This window comes from Peromyscus maniculatus, chromosome 13 (genome assembly GCF_049852395.1).
Source record: "Peromyscus maniculatus bairdii isolate BWxNUB_F1_BW_parent chromosome 13, HU_Pman_BW_mat_3.1, whole genome shotgun sequence".
Taxonomy (NCBI): Eukaryota; Metazoa; Chordata; class Mammalia; order Rodentia; family Cricetidae; genus Peromyscus; species Peromyscus maniculatus.
Window position 1 is genome coordinate 52,222,108 of NC_134864.1, and position 25,905 is coordinate 52,248,012.

General features: G+C 39.3%; 1 protein-coding gene across 1 annotated transcript in view; it reads right to left on the reverse strand.

Moving 5' to 3' along the window:
* Pard3b (par-3 family cell polarity regulator beta) overlaps positions 1-25,905 on the reverse strand; it is a 978,380-nt gene that overhangs the window by 601,231 nt on the left and 351,244 nt on the right. The window contains exon 3 of the mRNA XM_006975013.4: positions 12,258-12,429. Coding sequence (XP_006975075.2) covers positions 12,258-12,429 — 172 coding nt within the window. The remainder of the gene's footprint in view (positions 1-12,257; positions 12,430-25,905) is intronic.

Genomic DNA, 25,905 nt, shown 5'->3' on the forward strand with positions numbered 1-25,905 from the left:
TAAAAAAAAAGTATTGTTTCTTTCTATAAAGGTACTCAAAAAGAGCATGCACATACTTTAGCAGTGAAGGAAAATTCTTACAAAGTGCATGCTAAATCAGGATGAGAAGAACATTCGGGTAAATATTGGAGTTCAACAGAGATCAAAAGGATCCCAGCAATCATTCCACTGCAAATCTCTAAACACATGCAGGAAGGGAGGGCACAAAACCAGCAACTGTCATACCAGCAGCCATAACACCGAGTAAGGTTCTGGTCACTGTTCTGCCTTCAATAAACCACTTTATCACTTATCACATGTGCTTCAAGAAAAGGCATACAAAAGATTTAAATTCGTGGTTTAAAGGAAGAGATAGAGGACCAGAATATATATTTATGAAAATTGAATATGGTTTCATGGGTGGAAAGTTAAAAACAGGAAATGAGAAACAAAACAAAATAAAAACAGGATACGACGAAAAGATCTGTGTATAAAAAAGAGATTCAATACTTTCATTCAAAATAACCTAATAAATTTGATGAAAATATCAGTGTTTAATAGTTTATGCTACTGGTTACCTGAAATGCTCCAGTCTAAGTGTACGTACAAAAGCACTCACTTGTGGCTCATACCAATACATCCAGCTCACTGTCATTCCTGTATTATAACTGAGGTAGGAGACACAGTGAGGTTAAGTAACTTCCCTGAAGTCACACAGCTTGGAGGTGGCAGATTCATATTTAATCAGACTTGCTTCAGGGCCTGTGATCTTAATTCTAATGCCATACTGCTGTGGAGTAAATATGCAATATAATTTCCATACTTCTCTATTCCTTACTGTTTCATTAATGTCTGAGATGGGAAATGGAGTACATTATTTTGGCTTCTGAGGGAGAAAATAGCGATTTTTGCAGAGATGTGAATTATAAAAAAGAATCTTCCCTAACACCCAGGATCTTTGCCTTTCTGAAATGGCAGAGCAGTATGATATCTGCTCAGTGAGAACTAGCAAACACATGCTAAACATTATTTTTAAAATAGGACAATAAGGCAGTCAAGAAAGGTATTCTGGAAAAAAATCAATTCTTGCAAAGGTCTTTGTAGATGTAAGATGCTGGTGTCTATGTGTGCATGTTTGTTTATGAGAATGGGCACACGTGTGCCATGGCACACTTGTGCAGGTCAGAAGGAAATGAACCATCACCTTTCTCCTTGTTTGCAACAGGGTCTCTTGCCGGCATTGCATATGCCAGGTTAGTGTGGCCCAGGCTTCTGGGGATTCTCCTGTCTTCCCCTCCCGTCACAGCCCTGGAGTGTTGGTTACAGGCAACTGCTTTATGTTGATTCTTGACACCCAACCCCAAGTCCCCATGCCTGCACAGCCGGCGTTACCCAATGAGCTGGGTCCCTCACCCTTGACAAATTCTGGAAAGGGATGATTGTTTCAGACAGCAGAAAAGGCACAAAACTTATTTTTTTTCATATTCCATGATGATTCTCTTCAGCTGTAAATGTGATGAGTTTTATACATGGGGCAATCACATTTACTGTAATGTAAAACCTAGAGAAGGATACTTTGAATCAGAAGAAGTTGGGGCCTGAAAATGAATTTACTTCAACATGTCTGTGTCTCACTGTAGACAACTCTCTAAATGGTCTTACTAAATAAAAAACATGGACCAAATATAGGGGTGAAAGCCTTAGAGAGATCAGGCAAATAAGGAAAACCACCAGACAACCTTACCTCACCAACACTGCAGCTTCCAAAGAGAGCAACTTCCGGTCTACCCAGGCTTGTATGTCTTGCTGTTCTGCTATCTGATTTGTACTCTGTCTAGCTACATCACTTCCTCTTCCTGGCTAGCTCTGTCACTTCCTGTCTGTACAGGCCTCCAGAACTCTATGGTTGGTACTGGGATTAAAGGCGTGTGTCACCATGCCTGGCTCTGTTTCCTAGTGTGGCCTTGAACACACAGAGATCCTGCCTGCTAAGTGATAGGATTAAGGGCATGTGCTACCACTGTCTAAATTCTTTGTTTATTTAAAATGGCTTGCTATTTCCTCTGATCTCCAGGAAAACTTTATTTATTAAAGCACAAATAAAAGATCACCACATTCCAGCACAGATGAAAATATAACCACATCCCACAAAGAAATTAGGGTTAGGTATCATAAAGCCTTGGAGAGGAAAAAGCCAGTCAGTAATTTAGGAAATCCTCACTGAGGAGGAAGGAAAGAGTGGGTCTCAGACTTCTTTCTGTTCAGGCACAAGTAATTCTCATGAAGGGTGTGCCTGCTGAGTTCACCAGTGGAGCTGCGTGGTCTCCAAAGTCACTGCTTAGACATAAAAGAGCACATCTGCCTGGTGCGTCTGTCTTCAGGGAGAAGGATGGATGGATACGTGGACAGAGAGAGATAGTCATCCATCAACCCATTCAATCCTGGGAGAGCTCCTTGGGCAGCAGCGGACATTGTCGGCTCTGGTGGGAAGATGTGGGTTCTAAGGTGTTTTTAACTGCTTTAAGGACACCCACTGTCCAAACTGGAAGACAAGAATCACATACAGACTGGAAACATGTTTTCCTAGTGTTACCTCCTCACTAGAGGCTGAGAGTCAGATACAAGACCAACAATTAACCGAGCTGTGGGGAGACAACGCTCATGACTAATAGCAGGTATTGTGAGGAGCTTGTGAGTATTCAAACTAGTTTGCAAAACAAAGTCTTTTTCAAGTGTGAGGTTTGGTAATTGTAGCCTCTCTATTAGAACAGCAGCAAATTATAAAAATGGAATTGTAACCAAGCTAAGAGAATCACACAGTAATTTATTTTCTGTCAAAGAGATTGCGAGCTGCTGGGGAAGGAGTTCATGGCTTGTGTTATTTTATATTCCTCTGGTAGCCTTGCATAATGCTTTTCATCTACCGAGACATCAATAAATAATTATTGATTAACTGAAGCCAGTGACAGGCATGCCACCATTTTTTTTAAAAGCATGGACACCAATATACTGATTTCCATACTTATATTCTTCAGCCCAGCCTTCTCCAAAGAGCAGATGTTGGCTGTGCAGATGTTGAACCCCTGACTACAAGGGCAGTTGATTGTAACACCAAACTAAACACATGAGGTCAAAGGACATTATTCCTGAACTGTGACTAAAGGAAGGAGTTTGTCTCATGCTTTCATATCTCTGGGGTAGAAAGTCTATTTATTTTACAAACACAAGTGAGGTTTAATTGATCGTCATAGTTTTACAGCAGCAGATGACAGCAAAACCATCCAGCTTGGTGCAGCGATGCCATTTTTTTAAAAGGACAAGTTACACAAAAAAAAGAAAAGAAAAAAAAAAAAGACATGGAGACACCATTTCTCCCTGTAGGTTTTAGAACGTGGCCATTAAAGTCAGAGAGTCTCTTAGACAACATTACCTACTAGCCCAAATAGAAGTATTATAATTCTGCATGAGTTGGGGCAACACAAAATGCCTACTCAGGTTCATTGATCATCTGCATTAAGTAACCATAGCTAAGTAGTCCATGTAAACAAAAGAAAATAAAATGTACCACATCTTTCCTTTCCTCTAATTTCATACATGGAAACAGAGTCCTAAATTTCTTCCATCTGTAGAGCAGTTTGAGGAATTTGTATCATCTCACAGTCACACAGATTGGTAAACAGAATTTGTTCGGACACTTTGAAAGGTATTTATATTTTCTGATAGCTAGTATAATGATCTCATTAAGCCTAGGCCTAAACAGGTTCAGAGCTACTGTTTTGTGTACCATAATACGGATACGTGGTTCCAAAGGCAAACTGACAAGGTATGGTGGTGATGGCTAGGGGGGCCTGGCTTTGACTCAACATTAGAAGTGTAAACAAAAGAGAGATAGCTGTGCTCACGCAGCCATGGCTCAGCAGAGGCTTTCATTCTTCTCGCTGTGGATGTGAGTATGAACAGATCAAGCTGTCTCAGGAGTTCTTTCTTTCATTGGGCCTAATCAGGATTTCAGAAAAATTTCTAGTAGGGCATGAAAGGAAATAAGCCCATGTGTACATACTGAAGCATAATTCATCATATGGCTTTATCAGACAAAGCAAATGAAAAAGTCCCAGGACAGTCATGAAAGCGTGTCCAACTCTGAGTGACTTGTCCTTAAGATGGATCTTCTGTAAATAATTAAATTAGTGGGTTTTGTTTTTTTTTAATCTTTGCCCATCTGGGCAGAAAGGAAAAAAGAATTGCACACACACACACACACACACACACACACACACACACACGTGCACAAATATGGGGAAAGTGGTAATGGTCAGTACAAAAGCTTTACCATATATAGAATTTTCAGCAAAATTCTTCAAATTTAAATGGCAGAAGAAAATCAGGAAAATTATGATAACTTTGACTAGGGGTAATAAGAAAATTATAAATACACATCTACAAAAGTTAGGTTCAAAATCTGAGTCATATTATTAAGAAATGTTTGATGTAGGTAAGTACTATTTAACAAGTTAATTTGCAGCGTATTGTAATTGACAAGCTAAACACAGGCTCCTTAAGCAAAGGAAAACACTGTCTGCGAGGTCTTGGTTACCTCATGATATCTAAAATAGAGCGGGGGGGCTGAAGTGCTGGTCCCAAGAACCGAGACTGGGGGCTGTGGCGAAGGGAGGTAGAGCAAGCAGTCTTAGGGATGGACTTTCTTTTGGTATGTCTTCCTTTCATTAAAAATACAAATCACAAATCCCTTTTACCATTGGTCCAGGCTGCTCCCCAAAGCTGAATCTGACAGCATCACTGAGGATATTCCCACTACCTGGGGACCAGGCCTCTGCAAATGTGGCTTCGCTGCCCTTCCTATTAAAAGCAATCTGCAAAAGAGGCTTAAAAACCCAGGGGTCTAATATCAAGCGAACAGTAGGAAAGGTGACCTTTCATTGTGCTTGTTTATTAGAGGACCTGCAGGCTCCAGCTCAGTGTGGGTCCAGCATTGGGAAGAGGCCAAAGGGGAGATGGCAAACTGTTTTCTTAGAGGTCACATAATCAACTTAGAAAATACAGCTAGAAGAGGCCAAGAATGAAAGCTTCTCTCTCTCTCTCTCTCTCTCTCTCTCTCTCTCTCTCTCTCTCTCTCTCTCTCTCTCTCTCTCTCTGTGTGTGTGTGTGTGTGTGTGTGTGTGTGTTCTCTTGCATTTTTGGTTAAATGTAAACCTTATACTAATAACTTTCCATTTAGGGTATAAAAAAACTTAATATCCTTTTGGCATTAAATGAAAGCATTGGGTATATCGTACAAAATTAAGAAAAGAGACAAAGGATAACTAAAAAATGAAAGTTGAAACGAGACTAAAATATGTCAAAATGAATATAAAAATAGACAAAAAGTGAAATTAAGATGGTGGTCATAAATTTTCCCAAAGTGTACCATTATATCATTTAATAAATAACATCTTATTTAAAACCCATTTATAAGAATAAAGGCTGTTTCTGTGCAAACCTCGTCATGTTAAGTTTCTAAAGAGATATTAACTAAGCTTGGGCAGAAGTCAGAACACACCCAATATTCCTCTATGAGTGGCAGCAATATTACCAATATTTTCAATTGCACATTCAGAGTATAAGTCACATTCAAAGTATTCAGCTTGCACTTAGCTGAATATAAACAAAATTACTACTGTGCAGTAATTGGTGTTAAATATTTCTCAGGATTAGGTTGCCCTAGTATTGATTTTATTCTTTCAATTGACTAGTTTTCCAGCAAACATTTTAGATATTTAGTGAATAACCTGTTATTTCCACACACACACACCCTCAGGGCAACATTTCATCAACTCTGAAAACAAAAACTAAAATAAAAACCAAAATAACAATAGTAAAAGAAGAATGGCCCCCAGAATAAGTTAGACAGGCTGTCAACTCCTTAGTCCTGATTTAGTTACCATCGGACTAGAAAGCAGCATACATTTTGTTGACTATGTGGCCATGACTGATGGATGATAGCCTAGCAAGGTCACCATAGCTAATTACAGCATCATTCATCTGGCCTGCACGGGGGAGGGGGGGTGGGGGGGAACACCAGGCTCTCAGGGAAGAAGAAAGAAAAGAAAGAAATGCTCTTCTATGGCTGCTAACTTTTGAATAATCAGCCTCAAAGGAAACAAATAGGATGGAACTCAATGACCAAATTATGACTTATGGATTCACCCAAGCAAATTCTGTGGTAATTTTAAGCCTGGGTTTCCAGCATGCAGGAGAGAGCGTCCAGCAACAAGGAGCCCTCGAAGGCTTACGTGCTTTGTAGTGGGGATTCAAAGGCTCCGTCAGGAACACAAGCCAACCGTGAGCTTTAGTTCTGCTATGTGTGTGGTGTGAGTTGTGTTTGTCTAGGATCAGATGCCAAGACTTAAAGTCACATTATGGGCACAGCAGCTACTTACACACTACAGCCTAATTAAAGGAATAAGCTTCCCTCTTCGTGTGTTTTCCCGAGATCAGGGCCATAAAGGGATTTGGTTTCCTTAAGAACTGAGAAAAATGTTCCCATATGTTGCCTTTATGTCCTGAATTATTCAAACTCAGATAGAAAATGGTAGTGATTTCCAACAATAATCCAGGGCTACACAATGTTTTCTGAGAACTACTGAAAAAAAACAAAGAGGAGAGAAATGAGTGTTTTGAAAATAATTCTATTATAGCAAGCATATAATCATAATTTCCATTTCTGTTTTGAAGAAGCACAACACACATGGAAACAATAAAGCCTTTGAGGCACCTTTCAGGTCTCAGAAATGAGGCTGACTTGCAACAGACAGCACATCATCTTCAAAGTTTAATACAGATAAAATAAAACTAATATCATTTCAACTCTCAACTTTAATCAGTTAGCTTTACATCTAGGTAACACTGATCACAGGAGTGGCAACAGCCAAATCCAAAATCCTTTTAATCCTGAAACACTATTTAAATTGCACTCTTAAAATACTTATAACTAAAGGAATATCTTCTCATGTAAGCTTGAACCCCAAATAGCAAATTTCAATCAAGTACTGAGAAAATTATCAAAAGACACACAACGAATCTCCTAACTAATTGGGGTCATGAGATGGAAAGTGACAGGAGCAAAGAGCTGGCTTCAAACTCCGCTAGGTATGAGTGATCTATTCCTGAGACTCTCACATCCCATGGGAGCAAAACCAAGGCTCAGTTTATGGAGGAGAAAGCTGTGGGTGATGGTTATATACCAGCGAGTAATCTGGGTTCCCTTTACTCTGAATCTTCAATCCAAATGGAGCCTCCTTGTCTATTTTTGTGTGGGAAGATGTAATCCCCACAGAGATAAATTACATGGCTTAGGACACACATCTGGAACTCCGAAACAAAAACTTCAGGGACTTGGACCAGTTCCATTTCACTTGTTCTCAAGTGACAAGGATTATGTCAACTTTTGGTGATAGCCACGTAATGCATTTTGGAGAACAGAGAATCAGGTACCGTTGATCAAAACGGCAACATGAGGAATAGACATAGAAAAGGTAGAGGACTCTTATTCAGCCAAACTTCAAAGTAAAATCTGCCCATCTGACCTTATATGGAGAGACCTGAAATATCAGCGAAGGTGCAGAGATATCCACATTGAAGAAAAAAGTATCACAGGGATTCCATTAGCATACTGGTTTGCTGTAAGACCACATGTACATGCACGCATACTGCCTATATGAAGTGAGAGAACGACAACAAATAGCCAGCAATTTATGGGATTTAAAAGAAACTTGAGGAACCTCAATTCTCTAGTCTTGTTTCCTTTATTAGCTTTTGGTTTACAATTATTCATAGTATCTGTTTATTAATTTATACTTTATCTCAATTCCAAAAGGATGTGAAGTGTTACTATTATCACATCTAGTATTGAAGGGGCATGGATAATTGAAATATACAATTCATCAAAAATATCATGCAATTGAGGGAGCACGGTGCTAGAGAAGCAAAATAGTAGTCTAATTGCAGTTTTTAACCAACTAGTCATTCAACACCAGAGCACACAACGAATTGATGTTTTCACATATTCATTTGTAAAGTGGTGTCAATCACCCAGACAACTGTTAATTCTAAGACTATATTTATAAAATTCATTCCAAGAGTGCATGATTCCCGAGAGTAAAGGTGAGTATCCTTGCTATGAGACTTCTAGGAAGCATCTGCCCTCCACTTGCTGTCTATTAACCAAACTCCTGTGAGTATGAGCTACTATTGAACCTGCTGGTTATATCTATCCTACTTGTTCTGAGATTGATCATGAATCCAACCCCATCCAGAATGTAAGCAACCAACAATGTTGTTGCTAATTAGGATCAACCCCTCATCAAATCACTGAACTATCATTAGAAGTACTAAAGGGCTCTAGAGGGCATGGGGAAAAGTCTTGAACAAGGTAATTTCGAGGTCCAAATGGATTCTACGAATATAGCTCTCCACAATTCTAGCTGTTGTTTCAGCCAACAGATTTCTTCTCTTAAATAGACTGTTGTGTTAGCAATTTCGAGGATGTATAATAGAAGATGATAATAATTTGTTAGAACTGAGTCTGGGCCAGTCACTTAGTCATTAGAGAATCTATTAGAAAATTCATGGTAGAAATAATTTAGATAAATGGGGTTGGAATTATGTTATTGCCCCTTGGTTTAAAACTTTGCTTGCAAATTAAATATAAACATACAAATATATATATATATATATATATATATATATATATATATAATTAGTTTATAAGATATGGAATTGCAAACATTTTTAGGTTGGGGGATATTATCATTGGTTGGATAACTGGAAGTTACCTGCTTATAATACTGTATATAACACTGTCTTAAAGATTTAGACAAAGCTTTACAGAAAAATAGCATTTAAGATTAGACAGAATTAGCACATTTTATCAGATAAACAGAGATGAAGTGAGGAAAAGTGAGCAAAATTTGAACACAAAGACATTAACATTTCAAGGAAATTACTAAATGGCAGATAGTTCTTGGTGACTGTAGACAGGTTAAGCAACCATGAAAGGTGATCAGCAACAAAGCTACTTGACAAGAGGCCATGAAGGCCTAGGGCTCAGTGGTTGGCATTCTTCATGTCTAAGCATCCTTCATGATGAATTGCTGGAACAGAAAAACTATTCCTCTTCAGACACCCCCTCCCTGTGGTGATATAAGCAGGAGCACGGGGTATGCTTCACAACATACCAAGGTCACACCCCAGAAGAGCCATGGCCAAGCCAGTTCCATCCTGAGGCAGTATATGACCAGCCCCTGTTGTGAGAACAGTAATAGCACAGCAGATGGGCAGACACAGAACTGAATGCGTTATACATTTCTTTAACTTGTCTACCAGAATAAAACCCCAAGGGTTTTTGTAAGTAAAAGCAAGTATTAGAAAGACAATCATCTTGCTAAATTTGGTCCAATTAAGAAGCTATGTATGATGGTCGATCTTCATTGTCACCTTGACCAGATTCGGAGTCACCTAGAGGACACATGTTTAGATGTGCCTTTGAGTTGTTTACCTGAGGAGGAAAGACCCACTCTGAACGTGGGTGGTACCACCTAATAGATCTGGGGTGCAGACCTAAATGAAAAGAAGGAAGGAGAGAACACGCTTCATGAATTTGGTGACCTCAGCTTCCTAAGTATAAATTCACTGTGACCCATTGCCTGGTACTCCTGTTAGTGGCTTTGTTACAGAAACAAGCAACATGAATGCTATCTCCTGTCATCAGTTCATCTACCTGACTAAATGAAGTGGATGTGTAGACCTAGATGTTTGGCCCTCTCTGGGATTTGGTTTACATTCACAAAGCAAAGTCCAAGAAAGTTTTATCAGTATTTCTATGAACAGTATCGTAGAGTGAAATGGTTCCTAACACTTGAGCCAGCAAGAGTTCACATCCTGACTTTGACGCCTGATCAATACATGATTTGAATGAGCTACTAAGCTTCTCTGCCCCAACTCCAAATCTCTTGAAAAAGAGAATATTAAAACACGATAGCTAACATTCAAGGAGTAAGGACCAATAAAGGAGTGAGGGATGAAGTCATTCCATGTAGTCTCTTTATGTCAGGGTCTGATATGTAGTCCTACTGAATAGACACAAAATCAGTCTCAAATAAGAGGGGTTGAAGAGATAGTTCAGTGAGGAAGAGAGTACACTCTAGTGGACCTGAGTTTGGTCTCCAACATCCATGTCCAGTGACCCACAACTGCTTGTACCGACAGCTCTAAGAAATTGACCCTCCTATTCTAGCCCTCCATGTAATCCACACACATGCATGTGCATGGGTGTGTACACATACACACATACACACACGTGTACACAAATAAAAATAAAATAATAAATCTTTTAAAAATACAAACAAAATCTATTTTGCAAGGAGGAGAATTTGAGGTGGTTCTTCTTGGATTCAGCATCACTCTTTTGATCAGATGGTCCAGCAAAAGAAGCCAAGAAAAAGCAGAAGACAAACAAACTTTCCTCCCTGCAAAAGCCCGTAAGTGAAAGGTGAAAACAAGTTTCCAGAGGCAGGGATACCACGAGTCGCAGCCTTTTGAAGCTCACAGCACTTGCTTATAAATAGAATATTAAAACAAGCAAGAGCAATTTTCTCCTTTCGTCTTCCCTTATTGCCTAATTTTCCTCTCATACCATTTGCATAATGGATAAAAAGGCATCCATTATGCAAATGAACGATGGGGCTGCAAGGTTGCTGAAGCCACGAGCCTGGCTCCAGAAGAGGAGAAGCCGCCAACCAGCCCTTTGCCATCTATGTTCTAGCAGACTGCTTTGTTAGCCTGATTCCAAAATGCAGGAAAATGTAAGACCGTAGGTCATTAATTCCCTTCTGGTTTGTTTTAAAAGGGATACTACAAATGCTTTTCAGAAATCTGAGACAAAACAGGGTTATATGGTTTGCCCATATATATAATAAACAGTAATTTTATTTATTTATTTGTTCATTTGTTTATTTATTTTGAGACAGTATCTCACTATGTAGCTTTGGCTGTCTTGGAACTTACTAAAGTAGACCAGAGTGGCCTTGATCTCACAGACATCTGTCTGCCTCTGACTCCTGAGTCCTGGGATTAAAGACATACACCATCATGGTGGACAATAGTAAATGTTGAATTTCAAATGAGGGGCAAAAAGAGATATGTATAAGTTTTACAATTTAAATGTTTCGATTTAGTGTGTGTGTGTGTGTGTGTGTGTGTGTGTGTGTGTGTGTGTACTATTTCATGCATACCTAGGTATACCGGTGGAAGTCAGCAGGCAACTAACATAGTTGGTTCTCTCCTTCTACCTTGTGGGTCCCAGGGATAGACCTATGGTCCGTGTGATTGACAGCAAGTGTCTTTATCTGCCTATCCTTACCAGACAAACTGTCACAATTCTAAGTGCATGTTCTTCTCCAAGAAAAAGCAGATTCTTTTTGAGAAGTGGGGACTGTGTCTGTCCTTCTACCAGAGAATGAGGTCAAATTTAGCTCTATCCAGAATAAGGAGCGGTCTCATAATGTTGTCTTCATGATCTACCCAAATAACACTGATTTCAAACACTCGCACATTAGTAGGCTGTCAAAAATGACATGCTATTAAACTGACCCAAATTTATCTCTAAGAAGTATCAGGAAAAATAGATATGTTAGAAGTAGTACTTGATAAAAAAAAAAAAACTTTAGAAGAATGTTTATTTTCACTTCCTATATGTTCAAAACAAATATTAAGAAAAAGAATTCTGAGCAAAATCACCAGGTAAACTGTTCTTTTTCTGAATAAATCAGCAGGCAAATTCAAATTCCAAAACTAACTCCCCAACTGTTTCCTCCAATGTCTAAGATATATATAGGAAGAAAAACAGGATGCCTAAGAGAGAAAGAGAACCTTATTTCTAGTGTGGGTTCCTTGGTAACCCTTAGCTTTTCCCAAGCGGTGAACTTTACAAAAACAGAGATGCTTCCAGGATACAGGCAAACTTCATCACTTACAGTCTGCTTCCGTGTGATCCTTCAAGGGCATGCAAGTGGGAGTCACTCTGAGTTCAAGATAAAAACTGTATCTCTTTACATGAGCTCCAGCAGCAGTGGAGAGCCATAGAAATATAATTTAGAGAGAGGGGAAGCCAGATGTGTTTTATAGAGAACCATATTAATATGATGAGCTTCACAGAGAAGGAAGTTAGTAAGCTGATGCCATTTGCAACCAAACGGATGGTGTCAACAGCACAATCCACCTACCTAACTTCAGAGCAGACGGGGTCACTACGATTCCCCCGCCGAGTGGTTTAAACGCAGCCAGCTGAGCAGCCACTTCTGTCTCGAAAGCATCTGGGCTCTGCCGATCCATGGAGTTTCCACTGGGGCTCTCAATCTTCTGGAGTGGCTCTTGTTCATCAAACACAGCAATGAGCTGCAAACGAGTCCAACAACACTAATTAATTTGTGGGACATGCTTATCGCAGGGACACTGTGTCTAGTATTGTAATCTTTACTTGGTCTTAAAGCAAATGTCGCCTTAAAAACATCTCAAGTCTTACTATGCTAAGATGCTGAAATCTTCAATAATATGACCTCTGCCGTCACAGCAGCAGAGCATGATGAGGGATTTGCTCTGGTTTGTCTGGTCCTGAAATATTCAGTTTGGGCCAGCTCTTGTTAAAGGAATGATATGGCTACCTCTTACCTTCTCTCCTCATCAATCTGTCTTATCATGTGAGTCTGTCTGTCTATCAATCTCTGTGTGTGTCTCTCCTGTGAAGGATTGAACTTACACTTTCACATACGCTAGGCAAGGGTTCTACCACTGAACTGTACACACTTGCAACTTTTTCTAATAAGTTATTCACTCACAGGGTGCAAAATGAAAAGCTCAATATACAAATGATGAACAAGAGAATACATTATAGAGAAAAGATGAACAAGAGAATACATTATAGAAGTGTACATTCAGGTCACAAAGGGGTATAGCATTTCCTCATGACACATATTTCTAGACACAATCTAAATCCACACATACTTGCAAACATAAGAAAATTAATCGCTACAAATAATATATGTTCATCATATATACAGGTGTCCCATTTTTATACATGACTTTCATACCTTTTTACTCATTTAATGTATTTGCATATCTTTAATATAAAAAACTGAAATGTCATATTCTATGAAAAATTTGATTTAATTTTTCTACTAATCACATGAGGCTATGGCACTGTAGGACACTTAAGGCAGACCTGCTGTGTGACTATAGTTTGGGTTTGGAGGCTGCACTCCAATAGAGGAATTTCAAATCTTCCTCAATGGCTAAGGTAGAAAAGACCAAATGTGAATTCAGGAGGCAGTTCATGGATGCTACTGTCAGTCCAAAGAAGTACAGTCTAACTAATTTTGAAAATTGCTAGTAACTCTTTGGATAGTTTTCATTCATTAAAAAGCAAGTTTACTTATGATTCAGTCATATCCAGAAAGGCACTCAAAGCCCATTCATTGGGGAATCTTGTTGGCAATAGTATTAATAACACAAATGCAGGGGTAACCAATCAAAATACTGTAAACTCCAACATAGCCTTTCAAAAGAAATGAACACAATTACGGATATGTAAATTGGCTATTCAAAAATAATTTTCATAATTGACTACTCATTTCCAGTATGGAGACTTCTTTAATTGGAAAACCCAACAATCCATTCACCACAGAAAAGAAATGCTTACTCCCAAGGCATTATTTTTAATTCTTGAAATTGAGCACATGCATTTTCTATCTTTAATTGCTAGCATTGATGAACTGACTTGAGATAAGACTTAAGCAGATTAATAATGAAAGATTATTCTACTATAAAAATAATCGGCAAAACTAGATCTTTCTAATCATCTGGCTAAAATGAAAGGTTTTACACGTTCAATCTTAGAAAATAAAATCAATTTTAAAATGTGGTTAAATCATTTTCTTTATTACTTCTATGCCATAATTATGATTTCAACTTTGCATATTGTGAATTCACATATATTCTGAATGTTCATTATGATATACCCATCAACTAAGCAGCAGAATATTGAATTGGTACATTGAACAGCTTTACATAGAAATGGTATCTTATTTTTCTTACTTCCTTCATCCTAAACTCTCAGTTTCATCTATCCACTTTAAAATATTGGAGACAGAGAAAAAAGAACAGCACTCAGAAATATAAATTTTAAATTTGATAATTCATAAGTTAAATCATTAGATATATTTATTCTATAAAAACTTTACTATTGTCTATACATTGTATCCACAAAACGTTACAGAAAGTGCAGTGACAGTATAACACCCACACATCTAATGGGAAAACACTGTTGTTTGGAGATTCTGTTTCCCACAGTTATGGACCAAATGGCATCTGGTGATGGAATCAATCATTTTCTTCAGCTTTCAGTCCAGAATTTTAGCACAGACTATAACATTTCCTCAAAATGAAAACTATGGAAAGAGATGATGCATTATAGAACTGCTCTAATTTGGGAATGGGGATCTTATGTTCTTAGAAAACAAAAACAAAACAAAACCATAAATTCCATTATTTTAAGATAAACCATTATATGGCTGTTTTGTAGGTGATTATGGGGCCTGGTTGATTCCCACATCAAATGATCTCTTCAGTTAATCAATCACATACTCTGTCACCCAGTCTCGTGGTTTTCAGGCTTTCTCACAGCAGAGCCTGGGATCACTGGATGAAACAAAGTCTACTCCTGGACAGAATGGACTCATATCCTGACTTGCTTCCAAACTGGTGAGTCATTGAAGTCACACTCTGGAGGTCCTTGTTAACTAAATGACTTGATTCATCAAGACACCCACATTACTAGGTAGCAGAGTTACAGGGAGACCTTGTTACAGAGGTACAGTGAATAATACAAATGACCATGCTGTTCTATCCACAAAACATAGGCTGGTTTCAAAGCATCTAGTACATGGGAGAGGCTTTCTGCATCCTCCCCTTAAACCACAGAGTTACCTCTTCCAAGAGCAGCAAGGAGGACATGAAAGAAAGAATCATATCTAAATTTTGACATGATACTTTAGAGGCTACTGTTACCCAAACTGTAAAGTGCACATGAGAACTATCTGACTTGGTATCTTCCCTCTACTCAGCTGATCAGCTGGAATGCCTTCTGTTCGCCTTCTGGGATGCCATTGTTCTCATGCTACCAAGTGTAGCCATGACATTTCCAAACTCCCCTAAACCCACGGGATCTGTTCACATGGCTTGATTACAACCTAAGCTTCTGTCCTCACATATTTCTGTATTTAGCCATCTAATTTCCAGATACACATAGGAAGGTCAGTATACAGAAAGGCTACTAATTTGCCTATCCAACAAAAATAAAAGCCTTCTCAGGACCCATTCATGAAAACAGGCACAATGCCATTTCTTGACTGTCTCTAAGGCAAACCTTGAGACTCTGAACAGGCTCTGGCTCATTGAATCTGCTCTTGTCAAAGCCAAAAGCATCTCCTGGTAGCAGAAGCTAATGCCACCTCCCGCCTTGAGTTTAGGACACCACTGAGCACTTTGTCATCCTTGGTGTCTTCTCCTCATGTACCTTCCAGAACACAAGACTGCCTAGGCTTCTCCTTCACCTCTCTAGGTCTTCAATTGCATGTCCCTCCACAATCCCTCTTTATTACCTGATCTCTGAAAATGCTAAGGGTCTCTAGTCCGTTATGACTTCACCTGTTTTGGTTTGAGAACAGGCAAATCAATTCTACATTTATCAGACTTTCTGACCAAGCTTCAGGACTATGTGAACAACTGGGCATTATCTCTAAAACCGTACAGCAAATCTTTCAAAATTCCTTGTATACTCCTTTATATCAAAATTAAAGGCAATTGGTCATGCCAAAAGCTGTGTAGTATTTCTTCACCTTTATTCCTCTCCTACAGCCACACATGCTCATTTTTTCAACACATCTGAAAATTTCACCAGGTTTTGACAAATTCTAACCACCCTTGCTGCCACCAATTTGGATCTAGTTCCAAAGTGGTTTCTGCAGCAGCCTTATTGCTGGTCTGTTTCTACCTATACATCGTCCCTTCAGTGGACCAAATACTCAACTCAGCATTAATGACAATCTTGCAAAAAAAAATCTGAGATCATGCCTGTCCTATGTTCATGTTCAGGTGTCTATAATACCCTCTCCCCTCACATGGATGAAATTCCACACTCTTTCTATGGCCTCTGAGGTGGTAGGGTCTGTTACACTTCTGATCACATGTTTGAGTTGCTTTTTTTCATCCCCAGGACTCTAGGCAGCTAGACTAGTATCTTTGTACCTGTCTCAGTGGCTGTTCTAAGCTGTCTTCCTGAGAAAGTTACCCACTGCATCTTATGAACCTCACTGTGAAGTCTCCACATCTCTACTCAAACGCCAGGGTTTGCTGGCACACTACATTTCAGCATCCCACTACTCCCTGTGGTCCACCGTTTATTACTTCCTTAGAGTTTTCAGCACATCCTCAGTGTTTTATCTTTTCTCATCTCTCTCACTTCTTAACTGTCTATCCTCACTTTATCAGAATTGAAACTTCAAGAGGACAGTGCTTTTTTTTCTGTTTTAGATGGTCTGACCTTCTTGAGTTAGAGTAATAAATATGAGGGAAATATGTGTTTGCTGAATAAAAAGGAGTGAATGATAAGACACAATATATGCTGAAATCTAATATATCAATTTTAAATTGATATATTCAAATTCAAAATTTAAAAATATTTTAAATTTCTTAAACAATGTGGGGGGAGCACATGTGTGCATATGTTCTATGTGGCTTTTGTAGAGATCAAAGGACAGCTTTGTGGAATCAATTCTCTCCTTTCATCTTTCACATAGCTTCTATGGCTTGAACTCAGGTTAGCAGGTTTGCAGGGCACAGTCCTTTACCTTTTGTGCACAAACTCACTTTGCTGTCCCATAAACATAGTTTAAACAAATATATGTGTATTTTCTTATTTCTTGTCATGCGTACATACATATATACATACATACCCCATATATACATATATATGTGTGTGTGTGTGTGTGTATATATATATATATATATATATTTGTGTGTGTGTGTGTGTGTGTGTGTGTGTGTGTGTGTGTATGTGTAGGGTGGAAAGTAAGGCAGGCAGCATTAATAGCTTGGTCCTAGGTACTCCCTGGAGAACTGTTTTCCAAGATACCATCCAGTGTGGAGGCATGCAGCATATACCCGAAGCAGCCTAAGAACAAATGTGAACAAATCTGGCCAAGCAGAGACACAGGCTGAAATAGCATGCCATCATCTCAAAACACAGGACCAGCTTTGTTCTACAAAATCATGGAATCACACACTCTGTGCCTCCTTCATCAAAATGCTGTTCACTGCAGGCTTCCCAATCTTTTTTCACAGGCACCCCCTTCTGCATGGGAAGCTTTCTGTGCAGGCACATAGGTATATAAAACAGTTATACAAATCAAGCATTAACCGGTGATGCAAGAGGAATTTATTTTTAATATAATTCTTTGAAATAAATATACTTTTATGCTTTATTAAGGATGAAGCAATTCAGCTTGCTAATGAGATATAACTTGTTTATTTTTACGTAAAGACCTTAAACCTTGTTGAATGAAGAGTGTCTTCAATATTTTTCAGGTTTGACTGAAAGCTTGATCTGATACTTAAATGCTGTTGGATGATAATAAGAAAATAGCTAATCTAATTTTTCTCCACAGTTAAATCATCATGGTTTTAGGAAAGCAGAAAACTTTGTATGTACAGTAAAAGCATTGCCATCTATAGCACAGAAATGCCTGGAATGTGAACAAGGTGCTTTCAGGCAGCTTTTGCTTGTGTTCTGTACACCACTTTGGAGGTCGTGTGTAGTACATGATGTGTTCAGAACAAAGGCTATGGTGACGTCACAGGGTACAACACAGAGGTACAGCAAGAAACAGCCTGGATTCCGTGTGTTTGATTTTAATTTTTGGTCACTATGTTGAAAATCCTTCTGCTGCTGTCATTCTTGTGACTTCTCACATCTTGATACAGGACTTCACATAGAGTCACAAGACACAGCTTCGGAAGCTGTAGTTGGTTGCTTGTATTGTTTCTGTACCACTGTTTGTGGAGCCAGGAGTAGATGACTTCTCAAGAACACAAGAAAATGAAAACCTTGCTATGGTACATGTAAACTCTTGTTCTTATGCTGGATTTCAAGTGCCAATGCTGAGTGTTATTCTAAATTTAAAGATTAGGGATTAGTTTTGGGAAGTACAGTGTCTGCTTCCCAGACACTTCTAAAATGAATATTTGAGACTCTCCAAGAAAACAATGAGACCTTAGTGTGGAGAGTATTTCCATCTACTTACTCTGTCTATACTTTGTAAAGATTAAGGAAATGGAAAAGTCAACAATTGTAAACATAAAGACTCAAATCAATGTAAATAACTTTGTACAACTTATAACACACCCTTTAACAACAGATCTGATTCAAAGGGGCCACGTGTGCAATTTCACTCCGGCCTTATCTTCTCCTGGGCTCAGATCTGCTTTTGTATTTGAACCCAAAGTCTATGCTGACCAGTTGGATGTTGACTCCCCACCAACCAGTAAGGTGTGTGTGTTTCTGAGTGAGGAGACAATACTAACGCCTTGGCAATATTCCCAGTGCAGCTAACGCTTAGCATGGCATCTGAGGCACAATGGTGGTTACATTTAATTTTCTGTCCTAACACAGAGATCATTCCCTGGCCTGCAGACTGAGTCCCACTTGACTTGTTTATCCGTACCCTGCATTCGCTTTGTTGTTTCTCTTTAATCTCTTCATCACAGAGCTGACAGAGGAACACAGGCACTGCCAAGATCAAACACATCAAATGGGCAATTTGGGGTCTTCTTTTCATGCTTACTTTTCATCCCACAAGAACACACAGCCCTTAGAGGTGCAGCCCTGCTCCTCCACCCAGGCCTGTGTGGTTTGTGCCACCGCCACTTCCATGGGGCTGCAACTCCAAGTGCTTTGCCAGGGTCTGCAGCTTCTAAGCTGACGAGTCAATATTTTAACAATAAGTGCCACCTAGTGCATTCACTGCAGAGTCCCTCAATATTCATTGTGTGGTTTATTCTCTTGTCAACCTGTAGCATTCTGTCACTTTTATAGCCTGCATTTTTATAATCTGATGTTATTATCCTTAGCCTGGGTAGAGAATAAAAAGGAACCAACCAAATGCTCACAGAGCATAATAAACTGTACTTATAAAGGCATTTTTTATTAGTAATTGTGCCGAGAATTGTGTGCTTCTATTTTAATTACATGTCAAATGAACTAATGAACTAATATGAAGAAAGGCTTATTTCCCATATTGAGTTCTTTGGGTTAAACTGTTGAACTTAACATATTGCCATTCTTTTTTTTACTGTTTTTCACATATTCCATGTTGCCCACAACTGTTGAGTAAAATTACAGGACAAAGAACAGGATCTGACAACACAAGGTTGGAATCATTCACCTCAAGTTTTAATACACGCAATTAAGTCTAGGCAAGACTGTGGAATTACACATGGAGGAAGTGCAGTATGGCCTGTGAGCGGCACCTGAAGACAGCTGGCTTCTCACTGAATCCAGGCTTCTCCTCAGAACCAAGCGACAACTGCCTACAAGAGCCGATATGATGCCACTGTAAACAAAGCTTTAAAATAGGTCCTTCTTCAGAGCACCCTGACATCTAAAAGCATTACATTCCATCGGAAAAATGAGCAGGTCCCCATTAGCATCATCCCCGGACACTAGCATCGGACTTAGTGTCCCCAGAAGTACTCAATGGCTTTATTCTCAGGAGTGTCAATCTGCATTCAGAAAATGAGATAAACCTATTTCCATTTCCCCCTCAGACTGAAAAATTCATAATTGGGGCCTTTATAAACTTTGTAGCTTTAAGCTTCAAGCGAAAGAAAGTAACAGGATTTCTTCAGCTGTGCTAAGAACTCTATTCATCCTTATCACATTTTAAAGAGGTTTCTGCTTAAATTGTCCCATAACAACAAAAAACATGCCTATTGAAAAGCCATCCATATTTCAACCCCAAATACATTTACCTCCTTTAATTATGTAGTAAGCTGCTAAGAAGTGAGGTATATGTTAAACACATTAAACTGAATCATATTCTTCCTCTGAATGACTTGAAGTAAAATTTTAAAGTGGTGTGTAACCACTTGACAAGTATGAGAAAATCCTGAATTTGTTTTCACTGCATTTTTTTTAACTTCCTTGCTGAAAATAGATCACCATTTATTAAACAATATTCACAACCCATGTCTACACAGGGGAAGCCTGGCTCCCAGCAAGGTCAAGTGGCAGCCATGAAATCTTAATCCACGTGGAGCTGGGGGCACAGCCATGGAAAGAGTGTGTGGATGCAGAGCCGAGACTCAAACTGAGCACCACCAGGACAATGCAAATGTCAGAAAATTTAAAACTCAGTGTATTTGCTTACATAGTAATAACATTTCTTCTGCTCCAGAACTGAATACATTAATAATACCAGACGTACAAGAAAATTGAAGATAAAGTACTTGGGTTTAAAAGGCTAGAGAACTCACAAAGGTGATCCCAAGGCACCGGGTGGCTTTACTTGCCATTTACCCAGTGGGGTGCCTCAATTTTGTCCAATCTCAAGGGCTTTGAAGGTCTCCAGAAAGTGGGAGTTATTAGAAATGAAGACATGAAATATGATGCCGCGTTGGAAAGGCAGACACACACACAGAGTCACACACATATACAGTCGCATGGCACTTTCTTCATTATTTCTAACTAGCACACATATTACCCACATTTGAAAAAGGCTATACTAAATAAACCACTCTATCAACCATTGGAAGATAAAACAGTACATGAAAAAGCATCTTATAAATTAGGTGTCACATACATTTACAATGTAACTAACACTCAGCCTCAGTATGGACAGCTGCCTTGTTTTGTCTTTTCTAGAGTACCCTAGAATTATATTACCCAGCTAATCCAATACTTAAACTAAACACTGTCTCAGAAGAATATCCCTTGGAAAGCTCTTTGCCCAGGCGGAGCTCATCCCTCTAGGAGAAGGTGGAATTTCAGGCTAAGTTCTCTGTGTAGGGACTGGTCCACTACAGTCAAATGGGGCATTGCCTTAGGCCTGACACTCGATTCTGCAGAAGGGCCTTGATGGCTGGCAGCTTTCCGTCCTAGCTTCTAACATTTAGACACAATAGTTTTTCTATTGCTGAACTGGTCTTCCCACCATCAGACCTGAGTGTGGTCACAGTTCAGAATTTCCCACTGGCAGCCTTCCACAGACTCCCTGGTACTCCTGTGACACTGTGTCCATGCCTCTATCCCCACCTGTCACACAGCATGTGGATCTTAATTTACCTGCTTCTAGCTAAACACAGATTACCAGGTTGAAATCATGAATCACACCGCTAAAAAAAGTTAATGAATAGTTGCAATTTTAAAAACAGAAGCAAAGCCTATTAGGAGAATACAAGTTAGTGCACAGAAAAAAACAAAAAACAAAAACCAAACTTGGAATGTGGGCAGAAAAGGTCAGACCAGAGCCAAAGGCATACTAGAAGATGCTATTCTGCCGATGACATCATGGCTCCTGCCTTTGTAACCTTTGGTGCCTCCTGGGCTAGGACGGCTCTCCATAGTCAGACATTTAATATTCATGCAATACACCGAGAAGCACAGCTGGCCCTTTACACATGAGAGAATGGAATGAAGCATAACCAGACATCATCCTCCCAACTCCCACTATAGTGCTTCCTGCATGGGAAAAATGCTACCCAAGCAGAGGAGCGATCAGTGTTTGCTCTGTATCCCAGAGGGAGAACAAGGCCTCAGCTACAAGGCTGTCTGGCTTTGTTCTCTCTCACGCAGACACCAGTTCTCTCAGTTCTGACTCTCCACTCAGTTGGGAATAGGAAAGGTCACCCCCACAACCATGTGGGCAGAACAGCCTCTGTCCATCCTTGAGGTTCCAGATGAAATTGCATTTTACAATTTTCCATCTAAAATCTACTTAGTATACCATGATCCCAATTCTGTTTCCTGATAGATTATATCTATGGATTGGATTTTCTTCCAGGGCAAATCTTTTGAAATTGGAAAACTAATTTGTCCATCCACACGCCCAGTTTAGAAACAAGCACGACTGTGCAGTGTTCTCCATGACATCTGGCTGTTTGGAGACTCTGCTGTATTTCCCTAATGACTGTAATACTCAGTGTATTGCTTAAGTTTTCAGATTAATGAGTAAGCAATCAAACGTGATTTTAAGTCATGAATATAACAAACATACTATTCATTTATTTTGACAAGTATTTTAATTTATGAGACTTGGCTACAAATACAGCAACCAGTTTTGTAAAAGGGAAAAGAAAGAAACCTCTGCTTTTAAGACAATCTAGCAGCTCTCAGATAATAAACCTCCACAGAGAATGATAGGAAAGCCAGAACCTTCTAAAGACAATGATTTGATAGCTTGCTAGAAAAACAATGGATTCTTACAACATCCTCAAACACATCTAAGAGAAGCCTTTCATATATACTTGAGCTGTATGAATATCCTACACACCACAAGCAACATTCTAGCTAGGAGAGGTCAGCGCTGGCCTGAGGCAGATGCAGTGGGCATACCTGTCCCTGGGCCAGTATTCAAGCACACAGATTTGGGCAGCTTTCTGTGTCCTTTAGGTAGCCCTATATTCCAAGGCAGTGAACATATTCCAAAGACGGAAATGGTTGGTGCTGAAAATGAGCCAGTGTTTCATCAGATTGGTCAGTCAGGGAACTGACTCTTTAGCATGGAGATTTTTAGCAAATTGGCCCAAGTACTGGCTGAATGGCCCCATGACGAGTCCAGGTCCAGTGACGTTCTACCTTCTCTCACATTTCACGACAGCTGGGCAACTGGTGGGGATCCAAAAGGTCAGCAGGAGCCTGGCTGGGGGAGGAGGAGGCACTTCTCTTACATATTCCATTTGGACTGAGGCCTTCCATGTCATGGGTGACAAGTCTTTGAGGCCAATGTTTTCAAAGGTAACATGGAATTGCAGGTGGGTGTAGCTGCTGAACTCCTTGTGAGTGAGTAAAGCTAAACTTCCCTCTAACTTCTAACTGCTCTCCATTCCTTTCACTGGCTAAGGTGGCTGGCCCTGCTGGGATGGCTGTTGACTTTGGGACCATGTAAAAGTCTAATTGGTAAATAGGATGGTGGGTGCATCACACTCACATTTGGAATGGGGCCCTGTTATGGGCCTGCGGACAACAGACGGGGGCCCTGTCTCTTTCAGTCACATGTGGCTTATTACTCCCCAGAGGAGGAGTTACAGAGTGGCGTCTGTCTCCACTCGTACACAGGTGGGCTCTGAAAGGTGGTAATAAACTGGAAGCTTCTAAAACACATTCTACAGGTATAGAAACTATGATTCAGTTCTAAATCAAAGGCTGGAATAGACTGTTTATATTTATGGCAAATAGAGGAACAGTTTTGAAATTAGGCCTGGACCCCTGGAGCCAGGCTCCAGTGATCACTGGCAGCAATGACTTTCTCAAGTTGGTCCTCACGGTAATATCGTCAGACCCAAAGGCCTCTTTGGCAAAATCTGAACTTGGAAACTTGTGACTTTTATAGTTTCTAGGCAAAAAGGAAAAATATAGAGACAAGAGCATATGAGGTCACAGTCTCTCGATCCCCTCAAAATTGTGGGGTTTAGATGCATCTTAGTGCTGCAGAGATAGCAAAAATAAACAAGCTTCACAAAGACATTTGAGTGGCCTCTCCTGCATTTTCCTTAGATGCACACACACACACACACACACACACACACACACACACACACACACACACACATAATAACATGACATATTTTATGCTGCGTAAGTCATGACTTTTTTGGTATTCTCAATTAGAATGTCTTATGAGTAATCTTCTCTAATTATAATCTGTAAAAAATGAACAGAATTTATGACTGAATATTTTGTAATATATTTAAGTATACCATAGATAATTTAGTTACTTTCCCATCCTAGACACATGGAAATTCTGGCTGTCTTTATAGCATCCCAGTACTGAGTGGTATTGAGTTATACCATTTTTCAATCAGTACTCATTTTGAAGATGAAATTATGTCTTCTTTAAAGTTAAATTGTTTGATTACTAGGGATATTAAAAATAATTATGAGCTATTTTTATTTTTTTGCAGTGGAATATCTGTCCATACCCTGTATCCTTTTTCATTTTTCATATCAACATGCATATAAAACATTTATTAAACTTCTTTTTATATTTGTGAATTTATGTTTCTTTGCTGGTTTGCCTTTTAATATTGTTTGTGATGTAAATGTTTTCATTACATGCATGGTATTCCATTCACTAAATATCCCTGTTAAATCTTCAAAGGTCCCTTGTAAACAGGCATTCACCTGGAACCAGTAATATTTTATGACGGCCAAGCACTAAAACAATGTCGGTTTCATTTAATTTACTACTTTGATAGTCTCTTAGGAGAGAGCAGGTGGGAAATGGTTTGATTGATGGGCCTTTGGTTTTCAGAATATACATTCATATTCTAAACAAATACAGATGGATAAAGGGCATTACAAGGAAGACATAGACAGACAGAATTCTGGTATTTCAATGACGACCTAATCCTAGTGTTTGCCACTATTTTCTGTAAATTTAAGTTGAAATTTCACATAACCAGTACAATCTCCAAAATCAAAGCTGGCCACAAAATTCATTTAAAAAAAAACCTTCAAGTTGATCAAAGATCTGTTTTCGTTAGTTATTTATGTCTCCTGAGGTGGGGCATTTAGTAACATTTAGCCTGCCTTCGTCAACAGCTCCCATACTTCAGCTCTTACCGTTGCAGCTGTCCTAGGTGAACAGATCCTAGTGCCTTGAATTACCAAGAATTAAAACTTCTAGAAAGGACTGACTAAGACCCTGGTTCTTAACTCTCATCCAAGTCTTTCTTTGCTGACTAGATGAAATTGGTCATGGCCGTGGGGGCTTGAGCCAGATTTCTCTATTTTATGGAAATGCCTTGGTTCTATTAACCAATCTGATTGCCAAAATATCCTATTCTGACATAAATTTCAAAGTGGGTATTTATTTGATCTGCAACATGTATGTAACATAGCGGGTACTTCTTCCCCCAAATCAGAAAACATAAATTTTCACTTAGATAATCCATTAAATCAACAACTAGTTATCTAATTGTAAATAAACATAGTGAACTAACAGTGTGCACCCAACATCATCGTGAACTGACAAGCTGAACTTAACAGGGTGGGGTGTCAATGGGCCTAGAGATGAAAATGAAAGGAGAATTGAGTGGGACGTATTAGCTGCAGTTCCACTTTTGAGTGCCATGAAACAGAAGGGATCCACTTGGCTGGATTACAAAACGAGTTCCAGCAATAGAGATAATTTGCTGTGAAACACATGACAGCTACATGCCAGATCATGTAACGCATCATTAAGCCCATGGATCAGGTGCTGAGGACATAACATCTAAGGACAAGAGCATCAGAAATCTGTAGAATTCACGTTCAAATACTTTAAGAATCTTAAGATGGTAGCAGCAGAGGATTAAGTCAAGTGTGAAGCTTGTATGGGCACAGAAACCTGAACAACTGCACAGATCACCTCCCCATGAGGTTGGCCCTGTATGAACCATGGGATGACCTACTTTTCTACTTTCAGAGTTTCCAACTAATCCCTCTTTGCAATTTGACTTTCTTCACTGATTTCCCAATCAGAAGAATGCATTCTTGCTATGCTTATGAAATATTCCATCACCTTGGCTGGGTTTACATATCTATTTATAGCCTTAGTAAAC